The sequence below is a fragment of the Vipera ursinii genome (assembly GCF_947247035.1).
Source record: "Vipera ursinii genome assembly, chromosome: 8".
NCBI classification, from domain to species: domain Eukaryota; kingdom Metazoa; phylum Chordata; class Lepidosauria; order Squamata; family Viperidae; genus Vipera; species Vipera ursinii.
Genome location: NC_139519.1, coordinates 24,200,570 through 24,220,013, shown reverse-complemented (window position 1 = coordinate 24,220,013; position 19,444 = coordinate 24,200,570). Strand labels below are relative to the sequence as shown.

The 19,444-nt window shown below is 43.6% G+C and overlaps 2 protein-coding genes across 4 annotated transcripts; one reads left to right on the top strand and one right to left on the bottom strand.

Annotated features, from left to right (window-relative positions):
- Nucleotides 1–458: 458 nt before the first annotated feature.
- On the bottom strand, nucleotides 459–7,771 carry POU2AF2 (POU class 2 homeobox associating factor 2; the record flags this gene model as incomplete). Its single annotated transcript, XM_083368898.1, has 5 exons — nucleotides 459–863; nucleotides 1,394–1,677; nucleotides 2,218–2,260; nucleotides 5,711–5,820; nucleotides 7,762–7,771. The coding sequence occupies 5 exons, from the start codon at nucleotides 7,769–7,771 to the stop codon at nucleotides 459–461; spliced, it is 852 nt and encodes a 283-aa protein (XP_083225024.1).
- Nucleotides 7,772–9,799: 2,028 nt separating this feature from the next.
- HINFP (histone H4 transcription factor) lies at nucleotides 9,800–19,444 on the top strand. 3 transcript variants are annotated; one of them, XM_083368732.1, is made up of 11 exons: nucleotides 9,800–9,867; nucleotides 10,389–10,441; nucleotides 10,812–11,222; nucleotides 11,995–12,218; nucleotides 13,124–13,235; nucleotides 13,940–14,092; nucleotides 14,766–14,843; nucleotides 14,956–15,076; nucleotides 16,120–16,258; nucleotides 16,846–16,970; nucleotides 18,052–19,444. In XM_083368732.1, the coding sequence occupies exons 3-11, from the start codon at nucleotides 11,057–11,059 to the stop codon at nucleotides 18,524–18,526; spliced, it is 1,593 nt and encodes a 530-aa protein (XP_083224858.1). In that variant the 5' UTR covers nucleotides 9,800–9,867; nucleotides 10,389–10,441; nucleotides 10,812–11,056; the 3' UTR covers nucleotides 18,527–19,444. The 3 variants fall into 3 exon arrangements, with proteins under 3 accessions (XP_083224858.1, XP_083224856.1, XP_083224857.1); XM_083368730.1 differs by having other exon boundaries at nucleotides 11,992–12,218; XM_083368731.1 differs by lacking the exon at nucleotides 9,800–9,867 and adding an exon at nucleotides 9,882–10,001 and having other exon boundaries at nucleotides 11,992–12,218.

Here is a 19,444-nt window from a genome sequence, read left to right as displayed (position 1 = left end):
CCCCTGATAGAGACAATGGCAGATCACATAGAGAATGATCGGAGAATGACATCTCTGTGAAATATATTTACAAGGTACAGTAGGTAAGTTTCTCAAGATGCTTCAGCAAACCAGAGTAACTAAACAGAATGTGCAAACCCAACTTTTTGGCCCGTTCGCCCTACACTGTTTATGCTAATTGGGCACAGCTCCTTCCTGAGGCCTCCCCCTTGATCCATCGGCATCTTCTGTAAGCTAAGAATAAGGTTTCCATGAGCCACGATTGTCCATACACAACTCAGCCTGGCCATAACATACTTTTGATTGTTAGTGTTGGGATGATATGGATGTGATTGCAAGGAAGTCTCGACTACATGGGATCTGGCTTTGAACCAACATAGTGGTCAATCACCTTCCAGCATTTGTAGCAGTGGCTTAAATAAAAGACACATGAAGTCTTGGCTGTCTGTCCTTTCTTCTCAGTAAGTCCTTTGATCCTCATAGGACCCCCAGAGAGGACCTGGGTCTTCCTTGGGCCAGAAAGAACTGCTATCCTGGAGAGCGGCTGTATCTGAAGACTCCTCAGAAGACCCTGGAAGCATCTTGAGCCCAGGGAGATCATTGGCTGCAGCAGCCATGAAGGAGGAGAAGGGTGAGTTTGAAGAAGCAGAGAAAACAGCTGGGTAATGGACATCTTCGAGAGGGTGGAAGGAATAAGAGTGAATTCCAGAGAGAGGTAAATTCCAGTTGGGGTTCCTACAGTGGGAAGTGGTTCCTGGCTCATGACCTGAAAGGCAGTTGGAAGCTGAAGCTACTTGGAGAGATTCTGGACATGCTTCCAACTGACCAAAGTTGTCTGGCACAGATTGTTCCCAGGAGTCTCTCTGTTGGAGGAAGAAAGAGGGATGCATTTAAAGATTCAGAAGTCTTAAAGGAGAATACCCTTCCCTGCAGAATTATCAGCAGAGGTCACAGAGATGAAGCATGGTCTCCAAAAGACCAGTAGCCAATTTATTGTTGCCCAGGCCCACAATTCAATGGACTTCCCGAAGTGGCATCCACACAGAGAACCGGTTGTTCGCATATTTGAATCCCACCACTGCCTTTAAGAAAGATGTGGGGAAATTTCATAGGGTCCAAGTACTGATGGACTATCAATGTTCATAGGAATTGTCCATCTGCCCCAACCCCCCTCTCTGTAGTCGAAGATAATAGATATTGTAGAGTGACAATTTTGGAGAACCATCAGGTTCTCAACACCAGCATGGATTTTTTAAAAAAATATTTGAACTCCAGACTTTGCAGCTAACAACAACAACAATTGGTAGGAACAGAAGGATGGACTATGCTGTGCACTCAAAAACAAAAACTAACCTAGGTCCTTCTCCATTTAACCCAGTTGTTCTCTACTCACACTAAAATAATGAGCTGAATCGCTTGGAAAGGATGATGTTGAGTTGCCAAGGACAGCAGAAGTTCCAGAGGAAATAGATCCAGCCCGGTGGTCTGCATACTGATCGATTAAGTGGGCATCCAGAGACAAAGAATATCCTTGAGTTGCTGGTGATTCATAAGCCAATGACTTGGGTAGCAAGGAGGAAGTGTAGACTTCGCTGGAGATATCTTTGTTGTTGTGTAAGTCCATATCTGTCGCCAAGGATCTTCGAACTCCATAATAACCGGTTGCTGTGGGAGAACCTTTGGGCCATGGAGAAATGGATGATCAGGGTGTCGTCGAGATGGGAAGGAGAAACAGGAATATTCAGAGAATATTAAAGTGTCATAACTTTAGAGCTGTTTCCAAATTAAAGAAGCTTCTGGTGTTTGGTCAAGAGCAGTGGTGGGATTCAGCCAGTTTGCACCAGTTTGGCAGAACCGGTAGCTAATTTTTTGTTGCTCAGGCAACAAACAGACTTCCGGAAGCGGCACCCACACAGAGAACTGGTTGTTCACATATTTGAATCCCATCACTGGTCAAGAGCATCTACTTACTTAATCAATTCATGAAGGTGATTTGTTCAATGTTCCCAGGGCAATAAGGACTTGTCTTAGGTTTTGAATGATGGGTGCATGTTTTCATAAGAGGGGGCATATTCCTGCTTGTGTGTAAAAATGAAGAGGGAAATGTCTTGCTTAACATGATTTAGATCAGGCCTTCCAAGTAATGGAAGATTTTTGTTTTTAATAGGAGGGATTGGGAATGCAGTGTACTTATAAAATTAAAATGACAATACTTACTGGGCAGTGGAACAAAAGATGGTTGAGAGCTCACAACACTTCCCTGAAAGAAAAGCACAACATCTTGAAAAGGTGTAGGGGAGCACTGGAATTTGGGCTGAGTTTGCCCAGCAGCTAAGACTCAAAGAGTGCTTTGCAAGCAGAATACCTGGAGTCACATGACATGTTAAGCCACCCTTGAACAAAGGACATTGTAGCTTAGCGTGCTACCCAAACCCGGGTGTTGTAAGATGCCACCTTAGACCAAAGGAATCAAAAGTGCGGGATCCTTTCCAGGTATAGACCAAACTTGAGGTTTCTGACTTGCAAATTCATGCTTCAAGCCAGAGTTGTGGCCAGGAGCATTTCTGGATGAGACAGGGTCAAAGATGGCAGTTTCACACATACATAAATTGAGCCCTACTCATTTTTCACGTGCATCACAACGACCGGTTTTTATGGTGGGTGATGATGCTGCAGGAGGGAAATTTGGCTGAGGGCATCCCACTAGGTTACTGACAGTAGTTTCAGACTCAGCCTATAAAATATTTGCTAATACTTTATACTTTTTCATGTGAAATAAAGGAAAATGGGTGAGGAATAATCCTATTAGCAGCATGCAAGCAATTGAACTGAATTGAAATGAAATCCTATATATCGGCTTTCTCAGCTCCACCCACTTGTGTGTTCTGGTCAAACCTGCCTTGGTAATTCCAGAGCTCCGAATATCGCTGAAAAAAAATCAAGCTATGTTACACCAAGATAAAATCCCAGAAGCTGAGTTTTATACAGAGAGGATGTTAGGATTAGGGTTAGAGAATGAATGGAAACTCATAAAGGAGGGAATCAGCCTAGAATTAAGGGGAAACTTCCTAACAGTGAGGACAATTAACCAGTGGAACAGCTTGCCTCCACAAGTTATGGATGCTCCAACAATGGAACTTTTAAAGAAGAGATTGGACAGCCATGTGTCTGAAATGGCATAGGGTTTCTTGCCTGAGCAGGGGGTTGGACTAGAAGACCTCCAAGGTCCCTTCCAACTCTGTTATTCTGTGTTTTGTATGTGTATCTAAAAAAGGGGGTTACTGTACAGTAGATTTATCTGCCTTGTGGAGACCCAGATTCAATGTTCAACCCTCTACATATTCCAGGAAAAAGAAGCTAAACCAAGCTAATTTTTGGCCTAGATCTGCAGAAAGAATGATAAAAATGATGGCACTGATCTCCTTTCAGAAGTAATTCAAGGACATTCTTTATTCTAGTTTTCCAGTTCATCAATTAAGTACAACCCAGTTGCCCTGAATAGCAAATGCTACTCTTAGTTTTCAGCCAGGCAAGGCAAAACGCAACCTCCTTCAGTTTGCATACTGTAAATAGGAGTTTTCTGCCCTAGCAAGCAACCAAATTTAGAGGTCTGGATTTGAATTAAAATTTGCCAGTGTCAAGATTACATTCGGTGACCAACACCCAGCTTCTACCTGGACACCAGCGAGTCCATGAAAATTAGCTCATTAGAACTCATGTCTGTTACCAGCGAGATGTAAAAACAGAAACCAAATCTAAACATCCAAAGGTGGGGAGCAGGTGGAGAACTTCAGATGCCACCACCAGCACCACCTTGGTGGAACTAGGACAGATGGATTGGAAGCAATTTCTACACGTTTTTTTTTTGTTTTGTTTAGTAGTGTTTCTCAAACTCAGGAACTTTAAGATGGATGAACCTCAGTTCCCAGAATTCACCCAGCCAGCATGCTATGAGGATGAGATAGCACTATAAGAAGAAATTGCTCAAGACTAAGTGGACTACAAAGAAGGAAGATCTTGCTCACAAAATTGTCCATCTGGCCAGTCAGCTGCCCAAGGCTAGCCTGCTCCAAAGAGCTTGGTCCACCAGAAGAGTATCTCCATCAATCATAATAGAGCTGGAAGGGGAGGTCTTCTGTTCCAATCCCCTGCTCAAACAGGAGACCCTGTACCATTTCAGACAAGTGACTGTCTAGTCTCTTCTTAAAGACCTCCAGTGATGAAGCACCCACAACTTCTGAAGGCAAGCTAAGTTCCACTAGTTAATTGTCCTCACTGTTAGGAAGTTTCTCCTTAATTCCAGGTTGCTTCTCTCCTTGATTAGTTTCCATCTATTGTTTCTTGTCCTGCCTTTAGGTGCTTTGGAAAATAAGTTGACCCCCCCCCTCTTCTCTGTGGCAGCCCTCAAATACTGGAATACTTCTGTCATGTTTCCCCTAGTCCTTTTTTCTCTAGAGACTGTCCATACCCAATTCCTGCAGCCATTCTTCATACGATTTTGTCTCCAGGCTTTTAACCATCTTAGACTGGATCCTGCGGACCATATATGACCCTGGGACACATATATTCACCTTCATTCATGATAAATGATCATCAGAAAGATCTCACAGAATTCTGGTAATTATGAAAATCCAGTTTAGAGATATAAAAGGGCAGGATTATTTGGAAGATAAAAGGCCAGACTTTTACAAGCCCAAAGAGTGTTGCATTTTGCTAACAAACAACAGGCACACACCTTAATAATTTACTATCCAGGCCTGAGCGCACCTGTTGCAAGGGGAATTTTGCTTTGCTAAAATGGAGGGTGTGTTCTTCTCCAAAGATAAGTTCAGAAGGACGGACCATTTCCTTTTTCCTCATCTCGGCTGTGTTCGTGCACCTGCTGTTTGCTCAACCATTTATTGTATCTCTTGTCCAACAATTGTATTGATATGTGCATGGAAAGAGCAACCAAGTTGGGCAGAAGGCTCTCTGGACAAATAAGGAAGCAACTCCCTTATTTTGGGGTTGGGATGTGGGGTGGGGAATCCATCCAACCAAACTGAAAAGTGATCACAAAGATTGCATATCAACTATCATACCCGGGTAGTCCTCAACTTATGACAGGCTGTTTAGCGACCGGTCAAAGTTCCGATGGACCTATCTGGGGGCTATGCATGACCTAGAATCAAAGCTCAGATGGCCGACACCCCCCCCCCCCCCCCGTGGCAACCTGGCTGCATTTACAGATGTTTGCAGGATCTTGCAGCCACACGATAGTGTTTTATGACAGAGTTGCCAAAAACCAGGATTTATTTCTAGTTTTTAGCAAAACTGCACCACAAACCATGGGTTCATTAAATGACCATGTTTATGAGTGCCATAAGAAATGTTATAAAATCACGTGTTACGTGACTGACCCATTTTATGACCATTGTGACTTAGGACCATGATGGGGAGGCTCCATAATGGTTGTAAGTCAAGGACAACCTCCAAAATGTTGCATATGGTTCAGCCAGCATAGCCCCTACAAAATGCTACTATAGCCATTCCACAATTGGTCCACATTTGAACCCCTGTAATATGATTTTTTTCTCAAAAGTTGCCCCAGATATTAAATGTAAAATACATACAGCAGATATTAAGTCTTCCTGCCCAAGCAACCTCCATTTTTAGCCATGGTTAAAGCTTGCTGCTTCAGTCAGGTTTTGGAGAAGAGATGGTGACTTACATTCCGTTGCAAACTGCTCGTCTGCCTTGAGCGCTTTTCAGCCAGCAGGTCCTTCACTGTGTGTTTGACACGCACACCTTGATAAACACGTTTGCTGTAGTCTGCGGGGACTGAGGAAGACAAGATATGTGAGCAGGAAAGGAAGGAATCTCACAAGGGATGCTGGATAAAGAAAAGAGTCAACATCAGAGGTGTCCAACCTTGGCAACTTGAAAACGTGTGGACTTGAATTTTCCCTGCTGGCTGGGGAATTCTGGGAGCTGATTTCCACAAGCCTTCAAGTTGCCAAGGTTGGACATCCCTTTTCTACAGGATTTGAGGATGGATCTCTGTTCCAGGAGTTAACTCAACCTTATATGTTGGTTGTGAGAATAAAAAGAAGTAGAGTAAGGCTACATGGTTTGTTCTTTCATTGATGGATCCACTATGCCATCAAGTCCAGGGTCAACAGGCCAAGCTTGGGTGGAGGTTTTGTGCTCCAAAGGGAGTGATTAATTGATTGATTGAGATATATCCAATTCAGAGGCCATAGAAACCTTCCAATAACTGGTGTTATAAATACAGTGGCGGGACTGATGTTCAACCAGGGCTAAGCCAAACTGTAACTGATTTGGTCTGTGCTTCCTTTTACCAAATGCTTCTCTGTATATTTTGCTGCTAGGCGGGTCAATTCCAATCTCATTCAACTTGAAATAATGAAGCAGCTTCTTTTATTCTGCCTTTGGAACCAAGCACAATGCTCATAAAAAAAAGTCAAAGCTACAAACCTGACTTTTGGGGTCATACCCTGAAGACACCCCCATGCTCACAGAAAAAACCTACCCTGCGGAAGTGAGAAACAGCCTGAGGGGAACTTTCAGCCAGATGTTATTGGAGGCTCCATTTGATCTTTTAGGAAACAATGCAACCACAAAACCGGAGCATCTTCTAAGCTCAAACAAACATTTCCTGTTCTATGGAGAAAATTCTTTGATCTTTTATGCATATTGAGTTACCATTCCAAACGTAGGTTTTACATGTGTTTTGTGCTTTTGTTATCTATCTGTCTGTCTATCTATCTATCTATCTATCTATCTATCTATCTATCTATCTATCTATCTATCATCTATCTATCATCTATCTATCATCTATCTATCTATCAATCTATCTATCTATCTATCTATCTATCTATCTATCTATCTATCTATCTATCTATCTGTCTGTCTGTCTATTATATGGCATTTATTTAGTGTTTTGTTTTGCTTAAAAAATAGGGACAGATTAGTTCTGCAGACTGGACGTGGTAATCCATAGAAAGTCTTTTCAAGATCTACTACAATGGAAGGGCTAACCATCAAATCTTTAGATCTATTCTATCCCAATGTTGGCTACAATTGATCTAAAAAGATAGCAGAATCCCTATTCCCCCCCTCCCTTAAATAGTTTATAGGAATCAATTGTGATCAGAAATAACTATGCATCCAGTCAACACAGAGAATAAAAGGAAATCTAAATAAACAGTTTCCTGGTTTGTCTGGAGCTTAAGTCAGAGAGAGAAGCTGGTTTAAGATCCTGTCTTAGGGTAAAATTGATCCTTATAATTCATTGAACTGAATAAAACATTACATTTATTTAGGTAAAACTAGTTGGAGACCTGTGTCTTTCATTCAGTCCTAAAGCAAAGGGCTTTGTCCCCATCTCTCCCTTTAGTCAGCTAAGATGCACTCATCCAAATGTAATAATTATTTTAGGAAACCTAACCACAACAAATTGATTGAAACTTTTCAATTAGCAGGATTTGAAATCTAGACTTTCCTATGTTTTAGATTCTCTGAAATTAACCTTGAATTTGGTAATATAATACATTTCCTGATCTGGACGTTCTATTTCTGATGCATACTTTTGAGGGAGGCAATGTACAGCTACTCCTCAACACAACCTCAGATGGGACCAGAGTTTCCATTGACAAGCAAGGTGGCTATTAACTGTCTTGCGCCTTATTTTACAAGCTTCTGTGCCACTGTTTCTAAGCAAATTAATATACATGTCAAGTGGATCAAGTCAATACTTACCAGTTTCCATGCTCAACAGGGATTATTTCTCCCTCTGTAGATTTAGGAGAATATTTGAGAAAATCAGCTGTCATGAACTTGAATGCTGCCTCTGTTTCTCACTCACATTCACTTTGAGCTAAGCAGAAATGGCTTTTTCCACAATTTTAGAAGACATCTCCAAAATGAGTTCTGTAGGATTTGTATAAATGCAAATCCTTGGGTCTCTGTTTAGATGCAATTTGCATAGTCAGCAAGGAGCAGGGTGGAAAGGCGCTTTCACTGAGCCAAAATGCATAATTTTAGGAGTGAGAGGACAAGAGAGGATAGACAGATAAATGTTCCTTTTTACAAACAAACTCTTGCGACAAGAAAAGTTTAAATCAAGAAAGTTTAAGATTGTGAGGAGTCTTACAATTACTTGCTATTTTTAATCATTGGAACTGATATGGAGTATTTGCAACTGTGAAAAAACGGTCTTTTAGCGAAATAAATGTTCTATAACTTGGCCTTGATATCTTACAATGTAATTCAAACTCTTCTGGATACAACCCAAAGAGAGTTTTTCCCATTTCCATTGTTTTTTTAGTTAGAAAGCTGTTCCTTAACTTTACTTCAATCCATTTTATAATCATAACAACTCTTCTTCTTCTTGTTAGTTGCGAAGTCGTGTCCGACTCATTGTGACCCCATGGACAACAACTCTTAGTAAACTATAAATAGCAAAAGGGAAAAAAAATCCTCAACCATGTATTACATTTATTAGTGATACCTCTGTGCATTCTATAGCATAAGCTTCTCTGGAGAATTTATAGCAACCCTAAAAGTTACTCTGATGCAAAGTAATATTTTCAAAAAAATATACTTGAATACATTAACATAAAATACAAACTTTACAACCCAAACTTTGTTTTTTTAAAAAAATGAAATTCTTTCTGGAAGGAATTAAAGATACAGGTAGGTTACAGTAAAGACAAAATGAAATGTTATCTGCACTCAAAGCTGATTCTGGAGCCACCATTCTATTTTAGCATCATTTTGGAAATCAAATACAAAACAAAATCAAGCTTTTGTTTTGTTTGAATGTTTCATATTGCTATCAATTGTTATGAATAATATTGGTTGGAGCTTACTTTGGTCATCTTTAGATTAGACTAATTAATATCAGCAGGACTTAAGCTATTTCCATGCTTTAATGGAGAAATGCAGTTTGCAGGAGTTGGGGTGTTTTATGAGATGATGCAAAGTTCACTTTTTGTGACAGAACAATCAAGGATAGCTAGGTACCCAACCTGTATCGCAAAAGGCAACAATTTTATTACATCTTGCTCAATTTTCAGTGCAACACAATGCAGCATTTGATTTCAGTAGGGTCTGAAATCCATGGTGCAACCAGTTCCCCACAATATGCAATCTAAGTTCGAGTTTGATGCAAGTGAGGTCAAGGATCTCTCACCCCTCTAGGCAAAACGGGCATATAAATGTAATAATAAAAATAATAAAAACTTTCTACTTTAGGCAATGCAATTTTCATTGTTTTCTACCCAAGCACTAAAAACCATGATCCTGATACAGAGCTGTTTGAATATTCTCCAGGGATGTTTGGAAGGGTGATTTTCTAATATGCCTAATGAAAATATTACTTTGAGGTACAATTTCTGCATTGGCTAGATTCCCCCCCCCCCCCACTTGCTTTATAGAAACGGTATGCTGCAAGGGATGAAGTGGGAAGAGCCTTGTAGCCTGCCCCAAAGCCTGCAAAAATTCTGAACGACAAAACACTTTTTTCCATCTTTTTATTTTCTCTCAATCTTTGGTTTCTGGGGCTCCAAAATAAATGGATGCTTTTTCCACGGGACAGGTTCGGGTGAGCCAGGAATCCTACTCAACCCGGAACCATTCTTCAACAACCTTCGGTTCTCTATCGGACCTAGGACCGCGATTCTCTCTTTATGTTTTGACAGGCCGGCTAGGTCCCGCCCTCTCCTGGCCACACCATTGGCTATGCGGACGCCTTCGGCGCCTTTCATTGGCTGACGAAATTCATCCGGGCGGCTCGCGGGCGCACAGGTGGTGGGGGAAGTGGTCGTCGCGTCGGACGTCGGTCGGCCGGCCGGGAAACACTCGGTAACTATGGAAACGCGGCCTAGTGGTTGTCTCCGGGCCTTGGCTCCTCGAACCGGAAGGCGTTTTTGTTCCTCCAGACCCTGTTTTTTCGGCTAGGGAAGTCTCGACCGTGGACTCTTCTTCGGTCCCCCCTGGTGGGTGTGTGGACGCCGCACGAAAGGGCGAGTCGCCGGGGAGGAAGCGACTCAGACGACGGCCGGGGGGGGTGCTCTGTGGCCGGGTGGGCTTTCAGCTACGCGCAGCCCCGGCCTTGGCCGAGTGTTGGGAATTAGTGGAACCCAAGTCCAGCTACTTCTGGAGGACTCCGGGTCGGGGAAGGTGCTTTGTTTTTCTCAGGAAGGGCAAAAAAGGGCTACAGCAATGGATAGAAACGCGGAGGGGGATCGTCATTGTACACTGCGTCTTATATAACATTGACAACCTTGTATATGTAGATCTTATAAAATATAGTCCATTATGTATCATGTATTTGCGTGTTTATAGTAATGTGTACTTTATACTTTCATTTGTATTTGATTTAGTATGGCTGCCTGCTCCAGAAGACTTTGGGCAGCTTACACAAACCACAAAAAGGGTAAATATTGAAAATAATATTCCATATTCTTCTTTTCTCTCTCTCTCTCTCTCTCTCTCTCTCTCTCTCTCTCTCTCTCTCTCTCTCTCTCTCTCTCTCTCTCTCTCTCTCTCTCTCTGTGTGTGTGTGTGTGTGTGTGTGTTTGTGTGTGTGTGTGTGTGTGTGTGTGTGTATAAAATCACAGACGCAGGTACCCGGCGTGTGTGTAAATATTGTCTATTATATATACCATATATGCCTATGGAATGTATAACCATGTGTAATATATTTGTAGCACAGTGTAACATAAGGTACAATATAGTATGTGTATATGCATTTATATGTACTTTTTTTTCTTCCCTGCCCACCCGCCCTGCCCTTTGGACTGAAGGAAGGCCATTGTGACTTTGCTGGAAATTAACTGCAGTGGGCTTGCTCTGAAGCACTTCCTCACAGCAAATCCTTGGAATTGTGGAATTGGATGAGGATGCTTTTCTAAAGACCATAAAATCTGCACAGGATAATAGTTGGTGTGTTTGGCAGAATTCCAATCCCTTTCTGAGGGAAGGCAACTGAAGACCTCCTTTGGGATGTGAACAAGACCCCCTTCTCCAATTACCCGGCAGGGTTGTGGCCATGCCTCCTGGGAAGACGGGGGAGAAAGAGGCTTTGGTCCTGCAGTGTGAATGGGAAATCTGCAGCTTTGTGGCCTCGAAGATGGAAGAGTTTTGCGAACACGTCTCGCAGCACCTGCACCAGCATCTCCAGGGCAAGGAGGAGGACAATGAGATGGATTCTCTTGGTATGGGGCAGATGGGGCAGGTTTTTTTGGGGGGTGTTGCAGAATGTCACGCTGTGACACAGATAAAAAGAGGTGGGGCTTTTCCTGGTTATGGCTATCGCCCTGACTTTTTTGACCTCTTTGGATATTGCTGTGACTCTTACTTGCTTTTAATATCAGCTGTGGCTCATATTATCCTTTCTGAAAATTGGCACAGTACTTCTCTGTATTCCCTTCCTCCTCCTCCTCCTTGTTAAAAGAATTGACTGATTTCGTTAGAAAACCCATACTCGTTCTAAATTACCTTTCTGGTTTAATGCCAGGCAGCCACCGTAGCATATTTGTCTTTCTTATAGCAGATAGTCCTGTAAGCCATAGGGGTTTGCCCAAAGCTGCAAGGGAGAAGTTGCAATCCCTTCATTACCATAGTCAAGTTATGTCAGTGTAAAATTGAAGCAGGCCAAGGGTGAGAAGTGCTGTAGGCAAGGGACACGTGGAGAAGGCAGGATTAAGATAAACTGGGTTTGAAAAGGTAGTGAAAGCATGAATTGGCTAAAGAAAGGTGTGGGGGGTGTTAGTTGAGAAAAGTCTGAGGAAATTAATTTTCCTGGTTTCTTTTTTAATTAGAAGCCATAGTATTAAATCAAAATAGCTTCTGTTTTACAAACTTCATCCAGAAATGAGGGGTGACCAAGACCGATTAATAAGCAGAAATTTGTGATGTGTAGTCTGTCTCTTGCAGATACGAGTTTTGTTCTTTCTCCATCAACTTTCTGTTTTCCCTCCCCAGAAGAATACACTTGCCTCTGGCAAGAATGCGGCTTCTGTTCTCCTGAGAGTCCTGCAGAGCTCGTCCGCCATGTCTACTTCCACTGTTACCACACGAAACTGAAGCAGTGGGGACTGCATGCCTTACAGAGCCAGTCTGACTTGACTCCCTGCCAGCTGGACTTTCAGAGCCGAAACATCATTCCTGAAATCCAAGAGAACTTTCTCTGCCTTTGGGAATATTGTGAGGTGAGAGATGGGATGGGAATATAAACAGTCTATCCCAGTGATACTGTGTTGAGTATGTCCACCATGCAGTAAAAAGATGCACAATCAGCTTCTAAGATTCAGACAGATTCTTGGCGTCCTGTGATGGCTATGGGATGGATCTAAGTAATTTTTTTTAGACCAAACAAGTTGTATAACGTATTCAAGAGATTATGCAAACCTGTTCACTCCTCTTCATTATGCTAAAAAATGCAGGAATGTTTTTGGAACACTCCATACCCAGTTTAAATTTTAATTTACACGAGTGTCATTCTGAGATAGGTATAAAATAGTGTGCCCATAGAAGACACTTGGAACATTTTTTACTATTTAATAAACATAACTATATCTCTTGGAGTAATCTCTGGAATTTCCATAGCACTTATGTAGGACATTCCTAAACCTAGACTTCCTTTATATTCACTTTGGAAATTGGCATCTGGAACTATAGCTGCTCTGTTTGTCTCTTTGATCATTCCAAAGAAAGTTGGCATGCAATTTTACATTTTCCTGGAGGTTTCAACCAGAGCCCTAAAATGGGAGTAAAATGCTGTGTGTGTGTGTGTGTGTGTGTGTGTGTGAGGCAAACAAAAAAATGCTGACTGCATTGACATGCTCTCAAGAAATTTAGTGAATGGAGCCATTTGAGGAGGACGCAGATTATTGTTAGCCAACTATTAAAAATTAAGTCTCTCCAGGGTGGGATGGAGCTTATGTAAACTTCCATGTGTATGCAGAGCTACTGAATGACTTCCTGGATGGGATTTATTAAGCTTTTAGAAAGTGTAATATTGATTTACGGGAACAACATCCTTTAATGGATCTATTTATTTGCTGGTTGAGTGTATGCTCAGAATATATGTTTCCTTTTCTTGTCTCCCCATCAGCGAGCTTTTGATAATCCTGAATGGTTCTACAGGCATGTGGAAGATCATAGCTTCTGTGCGGAGTACAAGGCGATAGGGAAGGAGAACCACATGGTCTTCTGTGGGTGGAAAGGTAGGGATTGATCTTGCCTTGGGACCTTTGCTGGTTGATCTGTTTTTAACTGCTTAAACTTTTCCTGTTGTTTTGAAGCAAAATTAAACCAGAAAAACATTCTTATATAAGACACTATAGAATAATACTCATAGATACAGGTAGTTGTCAACATATTTTAGTGTCCGTTTGAAGTTACAACAGCACTGAAAAAAGTTACTTACAACCTGTCCTCACACTTACGTCTGTTGCACCGTCCTCACAGTAACATGATCAAACACCTTCCTTAGCCATGGAAAATTCTCTTCTCAATAGTAAGCACAAGTTGAAGACTACCTGTATACAACATACAAAAAAACCACCGAGTGCATTTTTTATACAATCTGTAAATACTGTTTTTATGATTCACACATTTTATCCTCTTGTTTGTTTTCCCCAGTAGGAGGAAAAATGTTATTTACCTCAGTGCAAATAAAGACACCAAAACATTTCATCTTGTGGCTGTTGGGCACTTTATGAGAGGAGGACTATCCTCCCAGTTTTCATGCAGATAAAAATGAAACAGCTCCTCAAAATCCATAAAAAAGAGCTAATGTAGAATCCCAGGGTTTCTAAGGGAATCATCCCTGCCAAGCTCAAAGCAATAAGCCAAAACATTCCAGGCAGGAACACCAGCTTTGTGTCACCTTGGAACACACAACAAGCATCGTCTTGTTTTGTTCCAGAGTGTGACTGCACTTTCAAAGGCCGATGTAAGCTGCGGGAACATCTGCGCAGCCACACCCAGGAGAAGGTGGTGGCTTGTCCCACTTGTGGTGGCATGTTCTCCAACAACACCAAGTTCTTTGATCACATCCGCCGACAGACGGCTTTAGAACGTGAGTACCTGGGCCCACCATCATGTTTAGCCCGGAACTGTACAAGTGGTCAGGCTTGCTAGCCAATATGAGTTTTGGACTGATTAGGGTTTGAGTTACAAACCCTAGAAGGGAGTGTTTGTTTGGAAGAGAGGAAATTGTGGGGTCCTTGGTGCTCGCTGAGCTTGGCTGTTTTTCTTGCAGACGTTTCATTACCCTACTAGGTTACATCATCAGTGCTAAAAGGGAGGAGGAGGGTTTGTTCACTGTTTATTTACAAGTGGCTTGCCCTGTCAGTGTTGGTGGGAGTGTGGTTTTCTTCTTGGTAGTTCCTTGATTGGCCTGTTGTTTCCTGCTTGACAGTTGGTCTGGCATTAATCTTAGCATTAATCTCTGCTCATCTGGGTGTTGACTGCTGGTGAGGTGGTTAGGTATTTTTGTTTGCTTTTTTAGATTTTTGATTGTCTCTTTCAAATGGTATGTGGATGTTGTTTATCTCTGTGGGCCTGTGGATGGCTAATTTGTCTGAACGCCCTGCCTCCAGCAATTCTCTAGCATTTTTGGATTTGGCTTGGTATGGATGCTCTTTCCTAGTTCAAACTACGATGAAGTCTGTCCATGTGTTGTGAAAAGTTGCTGATAAAGATTCTCTCCAAATGAGATGTGTCCATTTGTTTCTGCCTCTGCTTCACAGAACAGCGATTCCAGTGTTCTCACTGCTCCAAAAGGTTTGCCACAGAGAGATTGTTGAGGGATCATATGAGGAACCACGGTAAGAGGTGATGAGGAAGCTGTCTCCCCCCTCCTTTTCTCTCCTCTTGGTGAACTTTCCCTTCAGGAATGACCTCTTTTGTATGCCTGCGTGTGTCTCTTTTCCTGAGCAGTCAACCACTACAAGTGCCCTCTCTGTGACATGACTTGCCCTCTGCCCTCCTCACTACGCAACCACATCCGCTTCAGGCACAGCGAGGAACGGCCTTACAAGTGCAACTATTGTGACCACAGGTAAGCCCAGAGGCCAGGTTGGGAGATCGCCCTGGGCCGGGTCCCAGGAAGGAGAGCGTTCTCTGGAGCCAAACCCTTCTGCTGTTTCTTTGCCTCTGAAACAGATGGGATTCAAATTATAAAATTGCCATTGCTTTATAAAGTCTCTCTTTTGCTGGCCAGTGAAATGTGGAATTATTGGGCAAACCACCAATTTAATTCAAAGGATATTTGGATTACCGACTGGCGGCCCCCAGGGGGAGAGCCTTCTCTGTGGGTGCCCCGGCTTTGTGGAACCAACTGCCGGTGGAGCTCCGGACGGCATCGGACCTCCGAACTTTCCGTCGTGGTCTGAAGACCCATTTGTTTGAATTGGCCGGTCTGGCCTGATGGGGGAGCTGGGTTTTAAATTGTCATTTTAGATTGTATTATTGTTTTTTAATTGGGCATTGATTTAATCTTTGTTTTAACTTTTGTATAGTATTGTATTTTTATTTATATGCCCTGTGAACCGCCCTGAGTCCCCAGGGAGAAGGGCGGTATATAAATTAAATAAAACGTAAACGTAAACGTAAATGGCTGCAGTTTCTAGAACTAATTTTTTTTAGACCCGTGGTGGCCTTTTTATCAAGGCCTTGCTCAGGGTGACATATATTACAGTTATAAAATCAATATATATGAAATGAAGCACTTCTATTTCTCAACCTTGGCAACTTTAAGAAGTGTGAAGTTCGTCTTCCAGTATTCCCCCAGCCAGTGTGGCTGATCGGATAGAATACCTATAGAATTCGGCAGAATAGGTAGCATTATGGTGAGGTTAGCTGTTGGACTGTTGTCCCACTCAGAGGCTCCCTGAGGGTTTGTGGAGGATTTGTTGTGTAAAATGGGGTCACCATGATAGGAAGAGCAACTGTGGCCTGTTTTTGGTAATAGCCAGAATGTTATGGTGAAGAACACGGAGGAAGCGTGTATTTTATGACTTCTAGTTGCTGCCATTTTACATGCTGCAGGATTGTACTGTTTGTGCCAGGATTTAAAATACTGTCTTTGCATGATCCGTCCAGCTGTAAGAATCTGATTGATCTACGGAAGCACTTGGACACCCATAGCAAAGAGCCAGCCTACCGCTGTGAATTTGAAGCCTGCGACTTCAGTGCCCGATCTCTCTGCTCCATCAAACTGCACTACAAGAAGGTTCATGAGGTGAGAAGGAAGCAGACGGGAGTCCGAGAGGCTGGGGCGGTGTCTGATTTTAAGGAAAAAAACAGGGCAGCAATTACAGAAGCTTTGCAGAAGGACTCTTGAGATATGGCTTTGGCTAGAAAATTAGAAGCCGAAGCAGGAACTGTTTACTTTCCCAAGGAAAAAGCAAAGTTACATCTGCTAATTGGTCTGAATCACCTCCATGCAAGTGTCTCTTTCACAGAGTTCCCAAAATTTTGCTGCTTCTGGGAATTCTGAGTTCATCCAGCACTCAAAATTTATTATTATTATGATGGTTGTTTGCACAGACAGCCCAATGTTTAGACTAGATCTGGCGCTTTGTCCACTTACTGAGTCCTCCCCAAGCACCTGGGATAGGCAGATGTTGCTGTTTAATAACCTTAAAGGCATCATGTTATTATCATTATTATTTTCATACTTACAAATCCAATTTATTGTTAGAAAATCTACCTACGTGCTTTACAAACAGAACAGCAAAAAGTGGATTCCTTCAAGTTGTGGCGTTTCACACGTAGATGGAGAAAATCCCCATCTAACCATTCCTTTCTCTCTCTGTACATCCTCAGGGCGATTCAGAGCCCAGGTATAAGTGCCACGTCTGCGACAAATGTTTCACACGAGGGAACAACCTTACGGTCCACCTCAGGAAGAAGCACCAGTTCAAATGGCCTTCAGGTCATCCTCGTTTCAGGTACAGAGTGATAGGGCGGGGCTGAATTGCTCTTTGTGGTTATGAAGCCCTCTTGAGAGCTTCAGAGGAGTATTCAGTTTACAGGGGGAAACTGACTTTTCTTGTTAAGCTGCTAGGCAGAAGACATCTTTGCCCTAAGGCAGGGGTAGGCAACCTCGGCTCTTTTATGACTCATGGACTCCAATTGGAATTCTGCGAGTTGCAAGTCCATGAGTCATAAAAGAGCCGAGGTTGCCTACCTCTGCCCTAAGGCCTTCTGCAGATCACTTTCATTTTATCAAAAGTCCTCACTTCAGCCCCTCCTCAAAAGGAAAAGGGAGAAGAGGGGATTGCATAGTCTTCTCATCACATTCCTCCAAAAAATTAAGTAAACTTCAGGACAGCTGGAGGTTTAGCCCAAGTCTTGACTGGTTTGCAAATCATTCACAGGACAAGCCAGGATATTTTTTGGAGAAACAGATTGTTTGTCTGAACATCCCTAAAGCAAATTGTGCTGTCCTCAAATCAGCAGCAGGATTACAAAGGAAAATGGTTGTGGTTGTTTAAAACCAGGAGGTTTGGATAGGCTGGCTAAATCTGGTATGTGTTGGATTTTATTATCTTATTATCTCTTGGTGGCTTGTCTGAGCCAGAGGTGTCAAAGGGAAGCTGGAGTGATTTCTGACACATTTGTGACCTCTTCTTCCACATGGCGAAGAAAAGAGATCTAGAAGTGTGGTCTGCAGCAGTTGGAAGAAGGGTGTGTAAGAAGAGAGCTGACACCCCTTCCGGAATCCTCTAGATGAGGCTGCTAGTATTGTTTCTCTTTTCTTTCTCACCGTGGTTGACCCCTTTCATATTTTTTTTATCAATGCCAGGCAAGGTGGAGAAAAACGTAAATTCGTTCTCACCTTGTGCTAAGATTTCTGGACAACACAAGTGTTTGCTGAAGAAGTGGCATAACAGCCATTTCCGGCAGCTTTGAATGTGTGTCTGTGTGTTCATCGGCTTTTCATAATCAGTGGCGCTGGGACGCCGGCAGCTAGCTGGCACCGGGCTGGCATGGTTCCCTGCTAACCACAGCCTCTGCAACCCCACCTAGGTACAAAGAACATGAGGATGGGTACATGCGCCTTCAGCTGGTGCGGTATGAAAGCGTGGAACTGACTGAGCAGCTGCTGAAGGACCGGGAGAAGCAGGGAGAGTCGCTGGATGACGCGGCCCAATGCGTGGTACTGGCAGGGTCGGAAGGCGGCTTACAGGGCATCATCCTGGACTCGCCAATGGAGGAGCCGGTGGAGACAGATTTGCCAGCTGCTCTGCCCACCGAGAACTCTGCTCCCCCGTGTGCCAGCGAGTCTCCGGACTGTGATCCGAGCGCCCCTTCCAGCCCAATCATCCGGGTGGTGAACAGGACCAACGAGCACGGAGAGAGCGAAACGGTGTACTACGTGATGGCTAACGCCCCTTCCGAGAGCCGGGCAGTTGTGCCTAGTGGTCTTGTTCCAGAGCCGGAAGAGAATGTCATGGACAGACTGCAGAAGACCGCCGAGGAACTGGGCATCCAGATTCTCTGAGAGACCTCCTCCTCCTCCTCTGCAGCAGCCCGGGATCTTCCCCCACCACCAGCCTGGTGGACCTTCTGAATTTGCCGGGGCTTTGCTCGGGCTCCTTGCCAAAGTGGGCTTTCTTGAATGGAGGTGAGAGCAGGACAAAAGGCTTCACACAGAGATAAATACACACACAAACACACGTGCCCCCCCCCAAAGCCCTTTGTTGGCTCCCTGCAACCTGGGATCTGGTTGTACGCCTCTTGGTGCAAGGGGTAGTCTGGCAAGGGAAGCCAGCTTTAAGGCAGTTCCTGTGGAAAGGGACTGACTTAAGGTGGGAACGGTGGCTGGGTCAGAGCTGTACTTCAGCACCTCCTGACCCTGCGACGTCTACCTGGCCTTATTTGAAAAGCTGCTCATTCCAAGAAGCTAACTTTCCTACCTTGGAAGTCTCATTCTCGGATCTCAGTCCTGGTCAGCCCGACTCCTAACCTATCAGTCTCTGTCTCTGCAGTAGGTTTGCCATCCCCACGTTCTTCGTAGCAGCACAAAGTTCCACTCGCAAGCCCTCCTTCCTCAGTTTCCCTCCAGAGGAGGGTCCTGCACCAGAGCATCCCTGGGTGACTCGGGGCCCTTCTCTCGCCACTGCCCCCCTATTCCCAGGGGGCTGATGAGCCCGTGGTTCTTACCGTTTGCTCCATAGTGCACCGCTGCTTGCCTTCTTGGCAAAAATCCTTTTGAAGTACTGGTTTTCTTCCCACAGTCGTCACAGAACAGGAGGTGGTGTTGCAATCCCTCCCACATCATGAGGAAGGAGAGAGCAAAAAAGGGAGATAATTCTTGCCAGGGTGTGTGTGTGTGTGTGTGTCTCCCATATTGGGGTTCCAGCTCCTGGCACCTAAGGCTTATGTTACGTTGACGTTCAGAAATAAAGCCACACCAACA